General features: G+C 32.1%; 2 protein-coding genes and 2 long non-coding RNA genes across 6 annotated transcripts in view; 2 read left to right on the plus strand and 2 right to left on the minus strand.

Moving 5' to 3' along the window:
* The window catches only part of LOC141456938 (uncharacterized), a 46,558-nt gene that overhangs the window by 15,836 nt on the left and 9,171 nt on the right, over positions 1-21,551 (plus strand). The window contains exons 2-9 of one of the 2 annotated variants that reach the window (XM_074133350.1): positions 2,373-2,744; positions 2,850-3,180; positions 3,603-3,726; positions 4,694-4,784; positions 6,166-6,235; positions 6,790-6,861; positions 8,029-8,273; positions 8,364-8,458. In XM_074133350.1, coding sequence (XP_073989451.1) covers positions 2,373-2,744; positions 2,850-3,180; positions 3,603-3,726; positions 4,694-4,784; positions 6,166-6,235; positions 6,790-6,861; positions 8,029-8,273; positions 8,364-8,458 — 1,400 coding nt within the window. The remainder of the gene's footprint in view (positions 1-2,372; positions 2,745-2,849; positions 3,181-3,602; positions 3,727-4,693; positions 4,785-6,165; positions 6,236-6,789; positions 6,862-8,028; positions 8,274-8,363; positions 8,459-21,551) is intronic. The other variant, XM_074133351.1, reaches the window with a different exon arrangement.
* Alg14 (ALG14, UDP-N-acetylglucosaminyltransferase subunit) lies at positions 11,453-12,823 on the minus strand. The gene has a single exon (XM_074133372.1). It carries the CDS (start codon positions 12,646-12,648, stop codon positions 12,001-12,003), a length of 648 nt encoding a protein of 215 aa, XP_073989473.1. The 5' UTR covers positions 12,649-12,823; the 3' UTR covers positions 11,453-12,000.
* Positions 18,349-21,551, minus strand: part of LOC141456948 (uncharacterized) — a 29,088-nt gene continuing 25,885 nt past the window's right edge. The window contains exons 4-5 of one of the 2 annotated variants that reach the window (XR_012460128.1): positions 20,780-20,923; positions 18,349-18,668 (exon numbers count right to left, since the gene is read on the minus strand). This is a non-coding gene — a long non-coding RNA (uncharacterized lncRNA). Of the gene's footprint in view, positions 18,669-20,779; positions 20,929-21,551 lie in introns of both variants that reach the window. The other variant, XR_012460127.1, reaches the window with a different exon arrangement.
* Positions 19,597-21,138, plus strand: LOC141456949 (uncharacterized). The gene is made up of 2 exons (XR_012460129.1): positions 19,597-19,733; positions 19,940-21,138. It is a non-coding gene; the product is annotated as an uncharacterized lncRNA (long non-coding RNA).

Consider the following 21,551-nt stretch of genomic DNA (forward strand, 5'->3'; position numbering starts at 1 on the left):
TTGATTTTGGACCCAAATCAATGGGAATTAGGTAAAACGATGCCGTACTACTTTCTAACATGTAGCTCGAATCATTAAAAAGTCTGAATAGGACTCTATCCATAAATTAGCATAATATACCGATATCAGAATTCGTATACCACTTCTGATTCTCAGTCCTGTAAGGAGAACTGTTAGGCAATGATTCTCATTGCAAAATTACCTTCCAGAGTCTCCTGTAGCTATTGCAGAATTACCTCTTTACCACCCTCCGTCGAATGGTTATATTATCATTTTTGTTTGTTATTTCTTGCTTATGGCGAAAAATTGAGCACCTCTCCATTTATACTGTTTTTATTTTATTCTCTGTGATTTGTCTTAGACATCCTTACAAATATTTACACCGGCAGATATCATTTTTATTATTAATTCAATAACTTCCCTCCCACTTATGTCTTACTTATCCCACCTGGGGAGTTTTTCATGAATGTTGACACAATAATTATTAAATCCAAAGAAAATAAAATGAAAAAAAGTACGCGTGAATCAGTTTACGTTCTGATTGGTCAAGAAGTTCCAGTTACCATGACGATTTACAAAAGGTAGCAGACAAAACAGAGCCGCCTCTCTCACTTCGTACTGTTTAGACCACCTATTCGCCCCCGCCTGATCTAAGATAAGACGACCGACCTACTTTCTACTTGCTAATACTTCGCACGGCTTTTTCAAAGAGTTCAAATACTCTTAACCATCCAAAGATTTAACAGTATGAGTATACCTATTATAAATCCTTATTTAAAGAAGAAAAATGTCCACCAAATTTATACATTTATTAGAGGAAAGAATAAGTCATTCACAATGTAAATTTGCTATACCTATCCACTAGCTTAATGCAGACTAAAAGAAAAAAAAAAGCAAAAGTGACTGAGGTAACCGTGAACATTGTAAAAAAAAGGGAGGTTTTCCAAGTACAATCAGCGCAATATGTCTCTTGGCTGCAGAATCTCCTTCTGTATTGCACTGTCACTTGGAAAGAATTTGGATCGTTTACTTTCTAAACCTTTTTATCTTTCTCACTTCCCAATCCTCTCCTACAATCAAATCCTAATTATTGAGATGTCTTTCGAATTGTATTGGCTGAAGCTACATTTAGCCAGAATTTGTTTTTATTTCACTCTCTGTCTAGTGATTAACGGCTTTAATACAAATTATTTACACATTTTCGAAAATTGATTGAATTATTTAACGAGAGATACATTCTTAAATCAAGACATAAGATATTCGCTTTGAGTTTTAAAGCCTTTTTAAGAATTCTATTATTAATTTCAAGCATAAATGTTTTAATTTATGAAAAGCTTCACTCTTATTTGATTGATTATTTCATTAAATAAATAAGAAGACCAAACAGAAATTCTGTAGAAAATCAAACCAAAGTAATAATTAATTTCTTTTTGTTGATAGCTTGACCTCCTTTTGAGAGTTAAGACATTTTTTTTTTTATTTGCTATTATAATTTTAAACAATCTTATTAGGATTGTTTTAAACAGTTTGTTGATATAGTCATATGAAAATATGCTAATTTCACTTCTGCCCTTTGTTTTATACATTTATTTAACAGCTACTTTCATTAATCGACAAACTGCAGTGAAAGAGAAAATATATTTGACCTTTAGAATACTAATTACTACTTTCAACAATCATTTTAGATTATCTCCAATTTTCAGAGGCTTCCCTGGATCTTATCTTAGGTATTAGCCTGCTGCTTAATTGGTTAAAGTTATTGCGGTATTCTAGCAATTACAATTTTTCTCGGAAGGCATACTTGTTATTCAGTTACTTTTGGAATTAGAAGCAAATAATTTGAGATGTATAAGCAAGTAGATACCTTGTTACTGAGTTGAATGGTGGAAAAATGAAAGAAAAGAAATATACAAACTAGTTACTGAAGAATTTGATCTATTTTCTCAATAATGAATTTATTACTCTTTCAAGTTAAGACTTAACTATGTTAGTAGACAAAATTAGATCATTGGATTCGTATGTGCTGCCGAAGTATGAGGGAAAATTATGTTTATTTGGTACCTTGTGGAGCATTTTATTGATTTTTTATTAAATATATGAATAGCAGTGTTCTTCTTACTGTTTCTCTTGATATATGGGGGTTCTTAATATAGCAAAAGATAGTAATCACTATGATTCAACTTTTTCACAAGAAAATTTGTTTTGGATCATCATAAATTCAAATTTAAAACAATTATAATGGCTAATCATTATAATGGATTATAGTACAACCCCTTGGAAAAGAAATTTGAATTCTAAAATAAACAAAATTCTAATATTATTTGTTTTAAATGATACTCAAAATAAGTCCTTTTTTTTTATCATATTTACAGGAAGATTGGAGGACCAGGGTGCGTGCCCTTGATCGCCTATCCTCCGGGGCTGCTGGAAGACTATCTCCAGAAGAGGGACGCCATCTGCTGCTCTACCTTGTAGGATGCCTTTCTGATGATCCACGACCTCCAAGATTATTGGCAAGTCTGTTGCGAGCAACCAAAACCACATTAGGCCAGGCACCTGCTGGTCTTTCGTCGTTGCTGCCGTGGCTCGTGCCGGGTGTATGTCGACATCTTGCTGGTGGATCTCCTCTTTCTGCAAGACTGGAAGCCGTTGAGGCGATAAAAACTCTAATGAGGATTACCACCCCAGCGCCTGTAGTTAATGTACTTTTTAGTGATAGATGCCTTACTTCCAGAAGTTCTAAGGTATATTGTATTTCACTTCTTTGATTAAAGATAGTGTCGATATTAGTCAAACGGGTAAGTGCAAAGGAAGTAAAATTATAAAAACGTGATTTTTCTTGTTAACAGCTTCGTGAAAACTCACTGCTGTGCCTACTCTATGCGTTGATGACGTTTCCTAGTAATGAATTCGATTGCCCCGGCCTAACTGATAGAATTATCGCTGTGGCTGTGACTGAACCAAAACGACGAGTAAGACAAGCCGTACTTGAAACGCTTGCTGTTTTGGCTCAATACGTATCTAGAAAGAGGTTGACCGTTGAGCCAGAAGATTATGAAAATCCAGAAGAAGCGCTGTTTTTCTATGAAGGTTTACAAGCTAGATTGGCCAGGAGGCAACTTCCTGCAGTTTCTCACGAAGGACTTGTGCTGTATTCTTTGCAAATCCCACAAATGACAGGTAATTTTAGTTCTAAAAACTGTTAGACTTGTGTTAAGAAGTCAACTCGTTTGAGAACAAAACTTATGTGCGTTTGCCAATGATTCTTGTTTTGAAAGAAAACAATATACATTGTTAGGGAAGAAATATTGCTAGAACATTTCTGTTGTTATTTTGCTAGTGAATCCAAACGTGTTCCACTTAATTGACAATTATCTTTCTTCCCTTTGTATTAATGAATCAGTCACCAAAAAAAGTTGACCAATATTCCTCAGAAAAATTTATACGTCCAAAAATAAATAACTTAGTATCTTTGTGCCAAAATTACGCTGCTTTTTGGCTCTTAAGTGCATATTTAAAAAACAAATCTCTGTCTTGGATATGTTTCTAGTTAGTATTTTTTTTTTCACTAATTTAATTAAAAATGCCATTCTTTGATCTAGGTACGGACGTTGATTGGGTACTCGCTGGTTCTGGCTCACTTTCTTCAGGCTCTGCTCGATCTAGGACACAATTAGAAAATGCTCAAAGAGCTTATTTATCTCAGTCTTCCGATAATATGTTCAGGTTTGTTAGCGTAAATTATTTAATTGATTTACATTAATTATAATGGAAAAAAACAAGTGTTAAGTTTGAAAATAATAAATAAGTAACCGTTTTAGCAGTATATGTCTGTATGAACGATAAAGTTTGCAAGTTGGTGGGCTAGATAGACTGTAATAAGAGGGCGGCATATTCACAAGTGGTACTTTACAATGCATGTGTTTATGCATAGCCTGTATCAGCTGTGAAATACTAAATGGAAACATGTAAATGTTTTTGTGAGAGGAGATTCCCTTAGCTCAAAAAGATGCATATAACTGGCCTTATGTATATTTCCTTATGTGTACTTGTTTGAGATTTTAGTATTAGTGTTTGTGTTGTAAGACTGGCATATTCGCCGGAACTCTAAAATTTTTGAAGAAATGCCTAAATCACTTCCATGTTATGATTAATGGGGAAGAAATGGGTTGGATAAACCTAAATGATTTATACACATCTATTTCTGCAGTCCAGCATTTTTAATGTGATAGGAATAAGCTGATTGTGATAGGATTTAATATTTTTAAAGTGAGATAACGGCAGGACCACTGAAGAAGAAACTACTAAAGAAAGTATCATCCCTCTTAAGAGGTATTATTCAGATACTTTCTGGTAATAACTTCTTTAGAAATTCCATTTTAAAAACACCTACAGACTCAACCTGTCACATTATATTTAGAGCCTTCAGAAATAGATGTGTGCATCTGTTCGAGGTAAGGGAACCTCATCATCCAAACACTTTCACATACACGAAATACTGTAGAACAGCTACATTCTTAGGCACAAACTCACTATAGATTTTAGGTCGCAGTGAGTGTGACTTACTTCGCTTTTAAAATGCAAAAATATTGATAATATTCAATTTGATTGCCTTAGAAAAATTGCCCAAAACAATTATTCAAGTTTAGTTGTGATTCAGATATTTGATAAAAAACTTTTTCTTTTTTTTCAGCAGTTGGAGCAGAGATCCAACAAATCAGAACATGATGGCAGTTGGTGTTGCAGTACCTCCAAGAAATTATGATTATCTTTCCAATAATTATGTAAGTTTTCAGAAAAAAACATTACTTTAATTGTTATGCCTTAGAAAAGTTTTCAAAGCATTAGCATGAGTAAAATCAGACAGCGTGGCTCCTTGACTATAAAATATCTGAAAATGTTGACCTCTAGAGAACATATTTATTTGAATATTAAATCCATTTTACCAGTTGCAAACTGTAGTGAAGAAAAAACGTTAGTAAAAAAAAAAGAACGTTACTTGTGTAAAAAGCATTAGATTTTGTGCACGTTATCATGACAACAACCTATTGATTGGAAGTCATTGATGTAGTAGTTGGTTGCTAAAGGCCAACCAAATAGTTTGGTACAAGTTCAACAAACAACCCATTCTCAGTCTTGATCATTGTGCATTGGTGTTTTTTTCTGCTTTCCTATCACAAATATGATAATACTCTCTTGATTTGACGATAAAGAAATCTACTGATTAGCCATGACAATGCTTATGTGCAAGATTTTTGGGTATCGACCCCTACTGTTTACAACATTTCAGGTAATAGTAGTGAATTGTAACTTTACATCAATAATGAGTGAAGTTTATCTTGCTATTTACAACATTTTTAACGCCTTTCATAGTTAATAAAATCTTAAGACTCTTTCTAAAAATAGTCTCAGTTTAGTGTTTTCTTGAAAATTAACTGCTTATTTTCAAATAAATTTCTCTTTACTTTAAAATGAAGTTAGATGATTTATTTCTTATGAGTTTGTGTCTGCTTTGATGGTGGCACCTAAACCATGTTTGAACTTTTTTTTCCTGTTTCTTGTATTTTAAGTTTTGCAGACCAATTTTTTTTGTGCTCAAAGCGAATATTTTAAATGGAAACTCTATATTAAAAGTTTGACACGATTTCAATTCTTCCTTCTATGAAGTATAGTTAGAAAAAGTGAAAAGCAATTACAATAGTCATCAGCATTCATTGAAATTAGATTGTAAGTAAATAATTGTTTTTAAAGGACGTCCCTAGGAAACAACAGAATAACTTCCTTTAGAATTCTTTTAATATGTACTTCACGTTGCACTATACATAAATCCCATTGTATTCAACGTTAAAGTTTACTGTTGATACATATTAATTGATCTTATGTCACTGATGTGTTCATCTTGGGGAAAATATAAATCGATAACTCTATTGGTTTACAAAAGTTCAACGAATTGTAATGGGCCAATCATTGCCCACAAAAATGATATTTAAAAAAAAAAAAATTCATGCTAGTTACTTTGATAACTTTTTACTTGTCAAATTATAATATTTCTCGCTTTAATCAAATCTAGTTCAGTGCAGAGCGTTATGTTCAGGAAACATAAAATAAACACGCTCAAAAAATAATAAAAGAGACTTAAGTATACATTTTTTACATATTTTACAGGATGAGAGATCAATATATGATCAGAGTTGGCCTAATGATCCAAGACACAGTCATCCATCATTTACTCAAGGTAAAGTTTTTGTTTATAAATATTTAAATAAATAAAGAAAAATCGTTTATATGAAATTGAATTATTTAAAATTTTAATTTCAAATCAGTAAATACTCATATCACCCTTTTTTATTGGGTTTATTTAAGATAAAATTTAAAAGGTAAGGACGAAATGGGAATACAATTTTTAGATCCTAACTGGGTGCATTTAAATTCATTTAAATGAAGTTTATCTAATTAAAACATATTTAGGTTCTTTTATAGTCAGTAAACAGTAAATATTTTTATGAATTTTAATTGTTCATTCAATTTGCCAAGATTTACTAAAATAAGAGATTGATCTTAATTATAAAGGTAGTTCTGAATACATATAGTCTGGAGACAGTCCTTTGAATTAAATTTCCTAACTTGGTTTGGCTGATTCATACTTTAAATAGGAGAAATTTCATATTTTAAAATATAATATACTAATAATTACTGAACAAAATTAACAAAACTAACTTTACATGCAAAAAATTCTTAAAATATCATGCTACTTCATGCAATTCTTAAAACAAATCTATTTATCCACAGGTAATTCTAGACCACTTTATGTCAATTATCAAACAAACGCAGAAATTCAACGAGGACTTTTACCAGATAAAGGTATTGATTGTTTACTTATATTCAGTTAAAAAAAAAACAACTTTTTTTTTAAAAGCTATTTTTCAAAAATTGATAATTATTTATTTTTTAAGTGGAAATAAATTGTGGAGAAATGTACTTAATGAATACTCACCGCAATTAATGTTCTGATATCTTCAAAACTGTTACTTTTTTAACACTTTTCCATTTTCTTAAATAAACTGTCCCTAAATGCTGCCTCTGGAGAACCTCTCTTTCTTTATTCCTGCAGCCACACTCTTTACATTTTCTAGGGCCTTGGACCCTTTTCAAGTGACATCAGCTTAGCTTCTTTACATTACATCTTTTTGAACTGACCTCTTAAAACTTAATCACTTTCCTTGCCTCCTAATTGCCAAACCGAACTTCATAAATCTTCTGAAGAACTCTATTTTTACTAACTTTATCTTAAGCCCTGATGGCATAGACGAGGAAAAGTAGACTAGTTAATCAAAGGAAGGAAAACAACAATGTCGATTACCTTATGATGTTGACTATTTTAAGGAGCAAATAACAATTTATTAATCTGTGCCAAAGTTCTCAAACGCCACTTTATTCTACTCTAATAAATTAAAGTATCTGCAGATCATACTCAATTGATATTGTACGTCTAGACATATTAGAAATCTTAAAAATTGGTTAAGATGAGTAGTTTCCCGAAAATTATTAAAGAAAAGGTTGATGGAACTTCTCATATCTTTGGAAGAGGAGATCAAGTGTAAAAGAGTAGATCCTTATCCTATCTTAAAATGCCCATAGATCACAGAACTGTTCGTAGAATGTGAATGTAATGTGGTTGTCATCAATGGTTGGCCGCATTAAATATAAAGAGAGGAGACATTTGTGTGTTGTAAGTTTATTGAAACAAGTTTGATTTCGAAAGAGTTTGATAGATTTGTATGAACACAAATCTACATAAGTCATTTCAACGGGTGCCTTTAACTAAAAATGTTCATCAAGGTTTGAAGGACTAACGTAAAGGAAGGAATCGCATCCAAGGAGCTGGAAAGAGGGTTTGTTGGTCATGTCAGGAGCCTGTTACTTCAATTTCACTAGTTTTAACATTTTTCAAGAACTTATAGCTTCTTAAAAATTTTTTTTTTTAAATTGGATTCATCAAATAATTTTTTATTTTCGTTACGCTGCTAGGATTTCCACAGTTGAACCTAAATTATTCAGGTGTAAATGGGGCATATCAAAGAAAAGGATCTCGAATGAACGAAGCAAATGGATCATGGCAGCCAACCAGATGGGGTAGTAACAGTGGAGGATATGATGGCCCAACAAATCCACCAGTCCATGTCAGTATTAACCAAAGTCTACCACCAATAGCTGTACCTCAACAACCACTTGACTGGAGAAACAGATCTACTAGTAGGCAACAGTATCAACAGGTACTTTTCAGTTTTCAAGATTTTTTTCTATACCTCATTCGTCACCAAAAAATTTGCTTTACAGAAAATTCATTGTAAATATTTTGACAGGCAGATTCAGGTTACAGAATAGTTGGTCAAGATGATATAAGGAAAGGAAGATGGTCTAAAAGACAAGAAAATTCAAATAGCAGAAATAGATTAATGTAAGTACCAAATATAAATTTTTAAGCTGTGATGTAGTAGTTTTTTAAACCTGATGCTTCTAGCATGATTGTTTCAAGAAAAAATATAATGTAATGAAATTTTTAAGCTTTGAAGAATTTAGAAGCTCTATGAATTAAATAATAATATTATAGAATAGTAATTCTAGATTAAATTAAAGTTATGAAAGAAATGTTAACCGTATCGATTTAAAATATTTTAAGCAGAAAAGGAAGGATTAACTTTGAAATTAAAGTTTCAGTTTATGAAAATTTTATTTTCAAAAACTGAAACTTTAATTTCAAAGTTACTTCATTAACTATAATTTTTCTATCGTATAAATTTGCTGACAATTGAGAGTTTCGAAATAGGGCAATCACCGGTGGTGTTAATTTCTAAATTCGAAATCGTGAATACTGCCATTTTGCATTGTAAAATCAGAAATGAAATAGGTAAATATCTCATGCGGTTCAATAATTTCAAAAGTTGCATCAAAAAATGGTCAGTAGGAATGTCTTGACTTTTTCTGCTCAACATACATTCTTTCTTTTTGATTCCCATATATCTGCGAGAAAATTTTAATCACACGATATCTAGTTATTTAGAAGTGTTCGATGTAAAATAAAATCAGAATTAACCAAAAGTTTTGGTATGGATCAGTGTTTGTTCAAAAAATGCATCAAATTACGTGGTAAGAGAATTGTGTTCGTGACCAATGCTAAAACTTAAATTTGTATTACTCTGAGATCTCTAAGTGCAAGATTATAAGACTCAACTTAGTTAAGCATAATGCCTTCATTCTCTCCAGCTCTACTATATGTTTCCATTAGATAACCTTCTGCTCAAAATTGTATCACATTGCACGTAGTAAAGATAATATATTTAAAACAAAATATTGACCCTAACGTGAGACACAATAAGATGATGTGAATATGCTTCTTTTTTTATATATCCACCCAAATTTGGTTACGTTCTTTTTTTTTGGAGTAGCATTGTTCCTTAAAAGGGAGACATTTTGAAAACCTTTTTTTGAAATAATTATGAATGACCTAAAGAGCAATAAGATTGTGCTAAAAAAAAGAGTATGAAATGCTAGGAACCCTAGTGAATTATAAGAATGTAAGATACATAATTTTTCTCACTGGCAAAGAAACAATATTTAATTTGGGAATAGTGACCAAAAAGGAGTAAAATAAGATCATCAAGATCTTTATTTAGTGAGTTCATTTCTTTCCTCACACAAAAATGTAACTAGAAAACATTCGGAATCCAAATATATTTTCTGTTATCATCTAATTATCACAAAAATCCTACCACCCTAAAACGTCAGGGAAGGAGTCTTTTCTCTGAACAGCATACTTCCCCCTATTCAATAAAAATTCTCCACAGATTAGATGATTCCAAAACCCCATCATCTTCAAAAATTTTACTGATCTGTAAGCCTTTTTTTCACGAATGGAAAAATTATTGGAGAAAACTCCTCCAATAATTTCGGGTCCTGTTCTTTTTCACTTTATGTACTTCCAATAAATATAACAATACAAGCTTCACATACATTCACATAAATATTCATTCTGCCCCTGCAGTATTTACAATCCACCCCTTGAAGTGTTACTTGTAGTGCATTGAAAATCTTAAGTAAATTTTCTTTATATAGAAGAAAGGTTCAATACTTTTCCTCCTTTATTTTTCAATGTGACGGCATTTCCTGGCGCAGGTACTGCCATTACCAGAACGTCCAAAGGAAAAGTTACTATTTACTGGCACGACAACTAACAAACAATCAGAAGTAACAATGACTACGAAAATAAGGATATAAAACAAACACTGAAACAAATTTGGACTTCTAGAAAAGAAATATGGGAGTTAGTGCAGCTTTCTAATATCTGCCATTATTGTAAACCAAAAGTTTACGCTTCTTATATACGACTTCAGCACACAAATCTTCGGTGACGAAAACATTTCGCAGCTAAAATTTTACTCCCTTCTGTCTGGTCAGCCGAATCCATTAATCCCATCTATTATCACCTGATACAATTTCCGACAACCCACTCAAGATCTGAGGCTGCGTCAACTGTTCTGTTTCTTGGTGACGAAGATCAGTGCACAAGTCTATTTTTGGAGAGCCTGTCATCTCCACTCTTCTCTTCAGTCAGCTCATTTACTGCCCTGCAATAGTAAATTTCAAGTAAAAGTAATTATTTACACTTAAAACAAAAAATGTTGGGCTCGAGAAGTGAGGTAATAAAAGGTGATGACAAGATGGTTAAATCCGTAAAGCTGGGACAATATCAGTGATTTTATGTTTTTTTACGATTCTAACCAGTTTCGAATTCTCGTCTATCTACACTAAACTATATGTTTCTGAGTATTGGAGCAACCAACTGAACCTTTTTTTAGTAGAAGTAAAATTTATCTACACAAATATAATAATTCAATCCGTGAAGAAGTAAAAATATCAGAAACCGATTTAAAATCAAAATACAGGTCTGCTGTGATGGAACGTCTACAATTTAAGATACTAAGCATTTGATTTTAGCCATCTTAACAGGTTTTGTTCATTAATATTAATTAATTATTATTAATAGTATTTTTTTCAATCTTAAAAAGTTCTGGAATTAAGGTTTGCTAAAATGAGCTAGGTTTATTTTTTGTCTAACAAATGAATTAATTCAATGAACAGCCAATCTAGTGTAGAGAGAACTTAGTAAGTTGAAGTCCTAGTCTCTAGGACAGTGAGCAGTATCTCAAAGGGCTTTAGTACGAAGTTAACCTGAACAATTGGGTTACTGCAAATGTGTACAAAATAAGACTCAACTTGTTCATTAATTTCAAGGGAAATTCTCACGTTCATTAAATACTTTACCTCTGGTTAAGCAGATCAATGCGAACTGCACTTTATGAACTAGCAATTCTAACAAAAATATTTCTGATTTATTACGTATTTCAAATGCCGGTTGAAGAAGAGGCTGGGAATAAAAAAAATTCAGGCACAGTTTTGGATTAATTTCCTTTACTTTTTTACAAAAATATCTCGTGATCGTTAACTACAGTCATGCTCATTTTTTTATATGAGGAACATCGTGCAATAATATAAGTCCTTGAGATTACTTAAACATGGAAGAAAAATAATCATTCATATGTTATTATTTTTACTTTTTTCTGTAAGCGCTATGTACACAATTAGTAATAAAATAGATGTTATTACTATTATTATAATATATACAATAATAAAATAGAAATAATTTAATAAAGAACACTTAGATTACATTAACAGCGCAGTAAACAATCCCTATGGGATTTTACTAATACTATTACAAACGATTGTTGAAAGCAAATTTGATATTTTGGACTAATGGCACTTTTTGATTTTTTAAATTTTATTAGATATCAGTAAATGAAATTCTTAAAAATCCTAGCAACACGAAAGCAATATCAGATAAATAATTATTCTAATAAATAATTTTGAGTTTCAGTCTTTGGTAAAATTTTTAAGTAGATATAACAGTCTGCTGTTTAAAGGCATTCAAAAGAACAAAAAAAATTATAAATTACCTATATATTGTGTCCTCCTGTAAGAATTTTTCAATTCTGGCCATTGTACAAAGATATTATCAGCAATACATAATAAAATTTTACCTGTTAACGACAACGACCATACACGACAGATACTCTCAAAAAATACGATTCTATTATTAGAAATACAAGCTGCTCTCATTAGAAAAGCAATAACACAAATAGGAATGCATGTTCCAGGACCATTGCATAATATTAATTCGGGACGATAATAAAACAAATATGGAATGCAAAACAATGATGAATACAAAGTGGTAAAAATGGATGTAAAAAATGATTGCCCCACAACACGACTGCGTGGTATCTTTATTACTATATATTCACCTTTAGGACTGTTACTATATTCCATTGAAACTATTTTTAATTCACTGGTAATATCACTGGATGCCATAGCATAAATTCTTGGACGATATTTGGTGAAATTCAACTGACTTACAATTTTTAGCATCTCCGCTGTATGACCGCCGGAGCCAATTATAATCAATGTCCTCACTGGATTACTAGGGTTTCTTAATTCAACCTGTGGACGGCGTAGTGTCCATACTTGATACATCAAGTAGATGCATCTGCACATAAATGATACGAAAATCAACCAGATACTTATCAGCAAAATCATTCTGGTGAAATCTCTGCTGTTAATTTGAAGAAATAAACAAATTATGTCATCTTCTCACTATCTAAATTGCATGGGAAGATAATCAAATGCAATAAATAAACTGCAGTATACTCGCGCATAATTCTTGCACTTAGTCACTATCACACCAGCTGTACCGAAGGTTCTAATGGAAGGTTAATATTGATGGGTGTGAGTGAGCCAGTGTTGCCAACATAAAAACGATAAATTTCCCTTTAATATCTTTTCTCAAATATTTTAATAGTTTTTATTTTTATTTATTATTAACATCATAAAAAATATTGTTTAACTAAATAATAATTATTATCGTATTATGTTTCTTATTTTTGATGATAAATTTATAAAAGATATATCATTTTGATACTCATTTACTTCTCTTCCTTCAAAACTCGGCATTATTTTTAATATTTTGAATTCAGACATTATTGCAATTATCTTAAATGAAATTCGAAATTCAGCACCGATGTAGCGAACGTAATTTTCACTTTTTTTTTTAATTAAATAAATTTCAATTATTTCAATTCTAAACGTAGATGTTTACGCTCCGAACTTTTTGTTCGGTCATTCAAGTTAATTTATTACGTTATTAGAAATCACGTAATTTGGATCACTTTTGAACACTTTTAACTGACTTACTAACGTACAGTTTTTGCGGCACATTATAGGCTGGAAGTACCAGGTCATGTAAGAAGAAAATGACCGAGTTCTACGCTCAAGCCAAATTGAGTTATTTTATTTTTGACTTTATTAAAGCTAATGAAATCTGTGACGCAATTGCAGAGTATCAGGCTGAAGCTACAGTTATCTCTTATTTCATGAATGGTCTTAAACCCCTAGTAAGACTTAACACCAGATCAATTCCCTTGTAATTGATCGAATTTATAATGCAGTAAACTCCTTCTATTATTTCGGAAAAAAAAGTGTCAAAAATGGGAATTGCAAAATTTTCGCACTGATGTATGAAACGGGGGGCGGCCCACCCGCGAATCAATTTTTGTTACTCGAAATTATTTGTTTTCTTATTCTTTGTTCTTACATAATCTCATTCTGACTCATCAATAGACCAATAGATATGGCGATTAATTAATAAAATATATAGATAAAAATATGTACAATAAAATGAACTGGATATACTTGCTTCTATTGGACTGCAATGTTTGCTGGAAATGGCCCAATTTATCGACATTAAATTTGAGGCAATGGTTTAAAGATTTAAATTTTTTAGAAACGATATACAGTTTTTAATTTAAAGAGATCTTGATTTATTTATCAAGAGATTTTTTTTTTGTTTTGCTTTAGTTTAGTTTATTTCTCTCATAAGACGTGATTTTTTACCTCTCGAAGCTCGATTTAAGTATTTGTATCTTCTTGAACCTGGTTCCCCGTTAGTCTACCTTTTGCGTAGGATGTCTACCTCACGACTTCTTCCTACGCAGATTCTAAAGTCTGTGTAAGAACTTTAAAGTAATGCAGTTTGCATGTTGTTCCGCTTTATATTTATACTTAGTTTACCTATAGCTTTTTATATGTAAATATTTTTACTTTTCTTTTACTTAAAAGGAAGTACTTCAAGCATATAGATTTTAGTTTTTAAGTTGACACCGTAAACGTTAAAAAGGTGTTTTTACAAATTCAATTGTTCTTGTGTCTGTCTATCTGTAGTCAGCATAAATTAAAAGAAAATTTGATATTCAGCCGATCAATTGCTCTTAAGAAGTTGGCCAAACTTGGGACTACCGTTCATTAAATTGTCATTTTTATTTTGTATTACATATTACCTATATTCTTTTAAGAAGGGTTATATTTTTTTAAAAATTCAGCAAGAAATACTTTTTGGTATCGATATTTTTTTAAGATAAATTTTAGGAAATTTTCTATGAAGTTCGTGCGCACATTACATTCATATAGATCAAAAACTTTTCTCTATGGAAATGTAGCTTAGAGCTGATCTAAAGGCGAGATTAGTTTGGGTTAACTTCACTTGAAAGTTTCATTTCAATGTAGAGAACATTTCTACAAACTTATAGTTTTAATAAAAGTATTTTGAATTTGAGAGAATGTAAGATTTAAAAAAACCTTGTGAGTATATTGGGCGAGTGTTCACCGATAGATTTTTGTTTGTTTCTATTTGAGTCAATAATAAAAACAAATAATCCATTGTTGCTAAATTCATTCATATTCATGAAACTAAATGATTTAATTCATCGATTTAATCAGTAATCTAACCCAGATTGGTTAAGCAGGTGTCTGCAGTAAAGCTGGCCAGTGAACTTTCCAGTACTCTATATATAGAGGTAATCACCCCAAGTCATGCACTCTGATGGACACTAAATAAACTTTATAATGTATCCATAAGAATTAAATGCCACATTATTTATGATAATCTAATGTGTTGATAAAATTTCATAAGTTGGTAGATAAATTTCAAACTTCGTTTTAAGAAAAAAAGAAGCTAAATGTTAGTTTGCTTCTCAATTATAAAACGGCATAGCTTCCTAGAAGCTGAAAGACTTGATTAGTTTAAACATTAACTTCCATTATAGAATTTTAGCTACACAATACTGCTGTTGCTGTTCCACCCCAAACTCCGTTATAATGTTCCTAATATTTCTAATGTTACAAATTTTTTTTGGAAAAATAGTTGCAGATATGTACGTGTGTAACGAACTAATTTTTTTTTATTAACTACAAAGACTTGGCAACAGTAGATTTGAAAATCTGTCTAATAAAGAGGATAAAGAGACGGAAATTGGATCGCAAAATTACCAATCTTCTACTGGATTTAATTGAAACCCCCTAAAATGCTGTTGAAAGGACCTCTAAATATCTTGGTGTTATTTATTGCACAATGCGATTGCTCGTTAATTAGCAAGTTTCAAAACAAAAGATCCAAAAAGTAAGAAAATGCAAATAATGTCTTGCATTCATTTGTAGCACACATGGTTATTGATAAGCCAGTGACCTGGTAGAAGCACTCAGTTTAATGACAAAATGATTGCTTGTCCTACTGGCCGATATACAATATTTATTATAGTTAGAAACTTGAAAAAAAATCAATAACCTATTTCCTACTTAGCTTTACACTTCATGACGAAATCAAGAATAAAACACGCATGTACCCAAAGAAACTACGCCTTTCTTTAAAATTATAACAGAAATTCTATGCCAGTATAATCTTTTATCCAACTACATTTTCAACTTTGTCAAAAGTTTGGATAAACCGTTTACATAGAAAAGAAAGAAAGAATCAAATAACTTTACAAACATTAGGAGAAGGATTAGCTCAGTCGTTAAGACATTCTGCGGAGTCCTAGGGCTCCTATTCAGACCCTGGCCGTTATATTTTGTCTTCCCAGAAGCTTCGTACATAGCTCATTCTCCAGGGTGATGGAATCCATTTTCTAACAAGAGAGAAGGCTAGCTACTGTGGTATCTATTGCGCTTATCATATACATAATAGGAAATCTTTTATTAATCTCCTTAAAAACTCACAGCTTAAATAGTTTAGTATAAGGGTTGATTAAACGATAAAAGTTACACGTATCAGCTTTGTATCCAACAATTCATTCAATCTTCAGCTCTTAATTACAGCTTTTTAGAAACGTTGAGTCATTAGTCTGGTTTTATCCAAAGTTACAGAATTTGGAATCACTTATTTTTACAATTAATCTGAACCGTGGATTCACAAACTAGTTACCATTAACAGGTTAAAGAAAGAGCTTTCTTTGACTCATCCAATACACGATATGTATTATAGTATTATAAATCTCCATGCTTAAAAAATTTTTATAAAGAAATCGATTTCCTTTACATGTAATATGTTTTTGTTTTTCAACTACACATTATATTAAAAAAAAAAAAAAATAAGAAAGTATTTCGAGTAAATCAATACCATGAGTAGAGGAAAATGTATAAAAAAAAGTACGCTAAGTTGAGTTTAATGTTGCACTCAACCACCTCCAACAGGCCTTGATCAACTGGCCTTGCACCTTGGGTAGAAAAGTAGGCTGGTTTTATGGCAGCTGAATAATAACTTGCACGAAGGTATAACAAATAAGGGGTTCAGTATTTCTCGTTAGACCATTTTAAATGCTATAGCATGTGATGTTCCCTGTACACTCTAATTCATTTGAAATAAATATTTTACGAAGTTGATATCTTTAGAAGAATTGAAATCAGCTTTTCGGGTTGTTTTTAGTTCCCACCCCCATAGTTTTGGATCAGTAGCCCACAATTGCTGAACCATTTCAATGTATAATTATACAACCTGTGCAATACTTCTAAATTTCTAATTCGAAAGTGCAGTCCAAGTTAAATGTTTTAACAATTCTATGCCATTCTAATTTATTGTATATGTTTCAAGTATCTAACTCGCTTCTCGCGTTTTCTGGAGGACATCCGTTCTTCAGTAAAGAATCTCTTCATAGGAACTCTTCCATTAAAATCCTTTTGAACATGCTGCCATCTATATTTCAGCTAATTCATTTGGATTTAATGAACCCGCAGAATCTTGATAATTAGGTAATTCGTTCGGCTCATTCTTCCTAAATCCATCTTCCTCTGACTAGATATATCCATCTACATCCTGGCATCAATGTCCGCCAGATTATATTAGATTAGATTAGACTACTACAAGGCCTACGCCACTGCGACCCCTTTGGGTCTATTGTGACTCCAATGTCCGCCAAGCTAATATATCAAAGAAGATTCACTGAATGTTAGGTTTTTACATAGTCGAATTACTATCATGATGTCTTCTAGAGAAACTTGGAGAAGGGGGTTTTCCCTTTTTGAATGCCTGAGAATGAAGGCTGAGGTTTCCCGTGAGATATAGTATTTCATAGGACTTCCACGTCAAAGGTACCCTATCTGTGTGCCCTTTGTCCAATAGTACTTATTCAAAGTTTTCCTTCCTGTTATATAGCAGCCGATCACTAAGATTAAAGGAACTTGCATAACCATAACTGGTGAATGTTCCAGCCTATATCAACTTAATCTCATAGCCTAAACTGTGATAACCCACAAATAATCTGATTTCTTTGCGAAAATCTTCAACGCCTCATCGCCCACAAGAATGAGCGTTCAGAACATCAGAGGCGTGACTAGTATTCTTTACACCGTTATTTGCACGCTTAGAGAGAAGAGCCATTCTAAAAATCTTGGCCCTACTTTCTAAGAGTAGCTTTGGTGTAGGGGTCTGCTCATCATTACTCTTCTTTTCCTTGTTTCATTACCTATCTTTATTTCAGCTGCAACATTTGTGTAGCTACAATATTCTGGCCTTATCATGAGGAATTCTTCTAGTGTGGTTAGTCAGCTTTGAGGATTTTCCAAATTAGAAACATATTTTCGTGAGAAAACTTTTGGTAGGCATAGATCCTCTCAATTATTTTTAAATCTATCAGGTCAAGAACTTCGGTTTTACCGTTGATGGATCGGAGAAATTGTTGCTTATTATATAGTTATTTGCATGACAAAAAAGAAAAAAAGATTTCTAAGATAAACCTGTCTGCCCACCAATCATTAGCATGTTCGTGAAAAACATTTTCTAGCTGTTTGCAGAGTATATTGTTCTAGACTTGTAATTATTGTGATTGTACATTCATTCTACGATGTTTTATTTCTTTCTCAAAATAAAACGAAAAAATACTTAGGGTCTACAGCCTTTCAAAACCCAATTTTCATTCGAATAAATTTCTTCGGAAAAATCGAATAAAAATGGTAGAATTTATTCGGATTTATATACATGTATAAAAAGAGAAAAATCGAGAACGTCGGAAAAGTATTATGAACGATACATTTTCCATAACAACTTCTTCTAAATAACTGTAACTTCTACAACTGCAATTTTAACGCCAAATGTGAGTTGGTGATATCTTAACAAAAGGGCTAAGCAATTTCTGCGATTTTCTTTGTGAAATTCTTTTGTCGTCAAATGTATTATATATATCAACATTGCAGGTGAATCAACTTTTAATGTTTTGTTTAATGAATGTAGATGCCTGCAAAACATATTAGTGAAAATTAAGTTAACGAGCAGTACTTTACTTGATGATGAGCTAGACTTCGCGCTAATTTAACTAAATTAATAAATAAATTAACTGTGCTCTGCAAACTCTAGGGATGTGCGAGCATTGTTACCGTGAAGCGTTGTTTGTATTGTTAGAATAAGATATAGAATTGTTTAGAGAGAAAGATCAAAGGCAAGCTTAGAAAATCTGTCAGTTTATGTTAAAAGATCTTTGAAAACATGTCTAGTTTTCTTCCCTTGGAGGGCATGTATTCAACTTGCTTTCCCTCCCCCCTCAAAAAACAATTTGTCGATTGCAATTCTACATTGGTTGCGGTAAGAGAAAATCTCTTGATTGTGAAGATGAATCGCTTTTTTTTGTTCTCAGTAAGCGCAGCAACTGTAACAGTTGGTAGGATGTGGTTGATTTATGGCTAGCATTAAGAATTAAATATTCTTTGCGAAGTTCAACCTGTTGTTTAGTGAGAAAGATCAAAGGCGGGCTTGGGAAATCTGTCAGGTTATGTAATCAAGTTAGGGTAGGTTTAAAGTAGAAAATGAATTAGGTTGGAGAGTTAGAATACCTCTAGTATGATGTTTTGTGTTTGTAGAAGTGTTCGATCGACCTAGTCCAGTTGAGAAAGGGCGGTAATCAACCTAGTGGCCAGTTTGCCACTGACCGGCACGTGATCCTTATGTCCAGTTTAGATTAACAATTTCCATGTTTCTCAGTTCGTTTTTTTTCTTTTTCTTGCAAAAATGAGAAGAAAAAAAGAATTTAAGTGTGACATACTGAATCCTAGTAATGTAAACTAAATGATAACAATATGTGGCTTGGATGTTGTTATCTAAGAAGTGGGTCGGTTGCTCCGGCTCCTCTGTTGGATAACAACATCAAAAAGGAAAACATTAAGGAGAAATGGCGATTGTTAGACCATAGAAGACCGTTTTGTTGTTTTTCGCCGGCCATAATTGCACAAAAGGATGTTGCAAGTCCTCCGCCGGCGACTGGAATTACAGTCATCGAATTACCACCTTATTCTACGCCGGTGTCTAGGTACATATATCTCAGTTTTTTTTAAAGCACTATTTCACTTCTTTGAACTAAATGTTTGTCTTGAAAACAATCGATATTTCTTTAAACGTGTTTACATTTTATCCGTTATGCAATTCTTGTGTGCAAATTTGTATTTACTTTATTGTGTTTGTTCCTCCTTTAAGATCTTCATTATTGAAACCATGAATATCGTGTTTTTTTTTCAGATTAGTACATTACTTTCAAATACCCGAAATTCCCTGCCTACCATGCTTCATATTTCAACATCAATTCTTGCATTCAACATCAAATCTCTCGTACTGAGAGACATTCCCGCATCTTCCGCTCAAACTAGCGATCTTGTGGCAATTTTGAGACCTTTTGGCTGGGTGCTAACAAATCAATGACAAAATGCATTATTATTGAAAGCTCATTATTCACAGGTGCGAATATTTTTCAGCCTAGACATAGAAATAAAGCTAAAAAGTTGAATAGGCGAAGTAGAAACTTGTACTTTTTAATAAAAACTTAGCCACGACAAGCTTTATTTTCAGCTTTTGTTCGAAAAATAAATTAATCATTCACTCAATTTAGTAGTATTTATTAATCTTTAAATTATCTCGCCTACGTTGGCTATGTCAGTCTGTAAAGAGATTATCAGCAACATAGCTGTAGAAAGCTTTTGGTAAAAAAAATAAGGTATCGTGCATCTGTAGGATCTAAAAGAAACGACCAGCCAGAATGAACTGAAGAATGGGTAGTAATCGGCCCGTATCTCTATTTATTCAATACTCTTGGGGCACAAACCTAAATAAGTGCAAGGAAAAAGGTACGCGAATTTGTTTTTGAAAGATGTAATGTTTTCTTTATGAATGAAAAGCAGATACAGGGTGAAAAGTGTTGCCCAAATCCACTACGACTTTATAGATCTATTGTGGCTCCCTTAAATTACAGAGTTAGTTTATAGATTGCAGTCTACTGTAAATTTATCAATCTTTCTTTAAGTGTGGGTGTAAAAAAGAGCCAAATTTTGTCTATAGGTTTGCTAAACCTGAGTAGTTACTTACAAACAGGCCTATAGTGTTCATAATGTTCAGGACGTCTCTTAATGTATAGTGGCCAGAATAACAGTAGATGTGCCACATCCCTCTTTCCCCTGCGGATTGGGAGGACCTCGTTTTTTTACTACCTTCTGTCATACTGGTCCTGATCTGTTCTGAAATGGAATATTTCTGATTACAATTCTAGGACATTGTACTTACGCTTTGCAATGAATTATTATTATCCATTACATTGACCTTGTTTTGTCATCTGTAATCAGTTAATTTTGCACATGTTATTAAGACAAGAACAAAAAAATCTACAAAACTGTTTGGAAATTAAACTTTATTAAGAATACTAAGTCAGATTAAATTTATTTTACACATTTACTTGTATTATTTAACGTTATCATGGCCGACCCATTTTCTTCACCAAAAATAAAAATAAATAACAGGACATGTATAATTAATGCCGAGTACTTAATAACAACATACATATTCAATTGCAATTTTTTTTTTTTTTTTTTTGCTATTTGCATAAACTTCCACTAGTATCAAGTGGATCATTATTGCTTGTTAGTATATGTATGTGTCCTTGGATTTTTTGTAATTGCTTTTTATTTATTTTTCCACTTTTCTTTTGAAATTAAAGAAAGCCGGCTTTTTTTTTTTATCACTACATCATAAAAGCTTAGCACTTTTAAGTAAAAAAGAACATGAAAATATCGCAGGAGCTTTCAAAACTAAAAATAGTAATAAATAAAAATTATTTTTTACCTACGCTTATAGGATATCATAA

This window comes from Rhodnius prolixus, unplaced genomic scaffold, assembly GCF_049639745.1.
Source record: "Rhodnius prolixus isolate KJV_2025 unplaced genomic scaffold, Rpr scaffold_10, whole genome shotgun sequence".
Lineage (NCBI taxonomy): Eukaryota > Metazoa > Arthropoda > Insecta > Hemiptera > Reduviidae > Rhodnius > Rhodnius prolixus.

What these genes read in the sequence shown, in the direction of transcription:
- Alg14 (XM_074133372.1), bottom strand. Translation starts at nt 12,648, where the DNA reads ATGATTTTGCTGATAAGTATCTGGTTGATTTTCGTATCATTTATGTGC.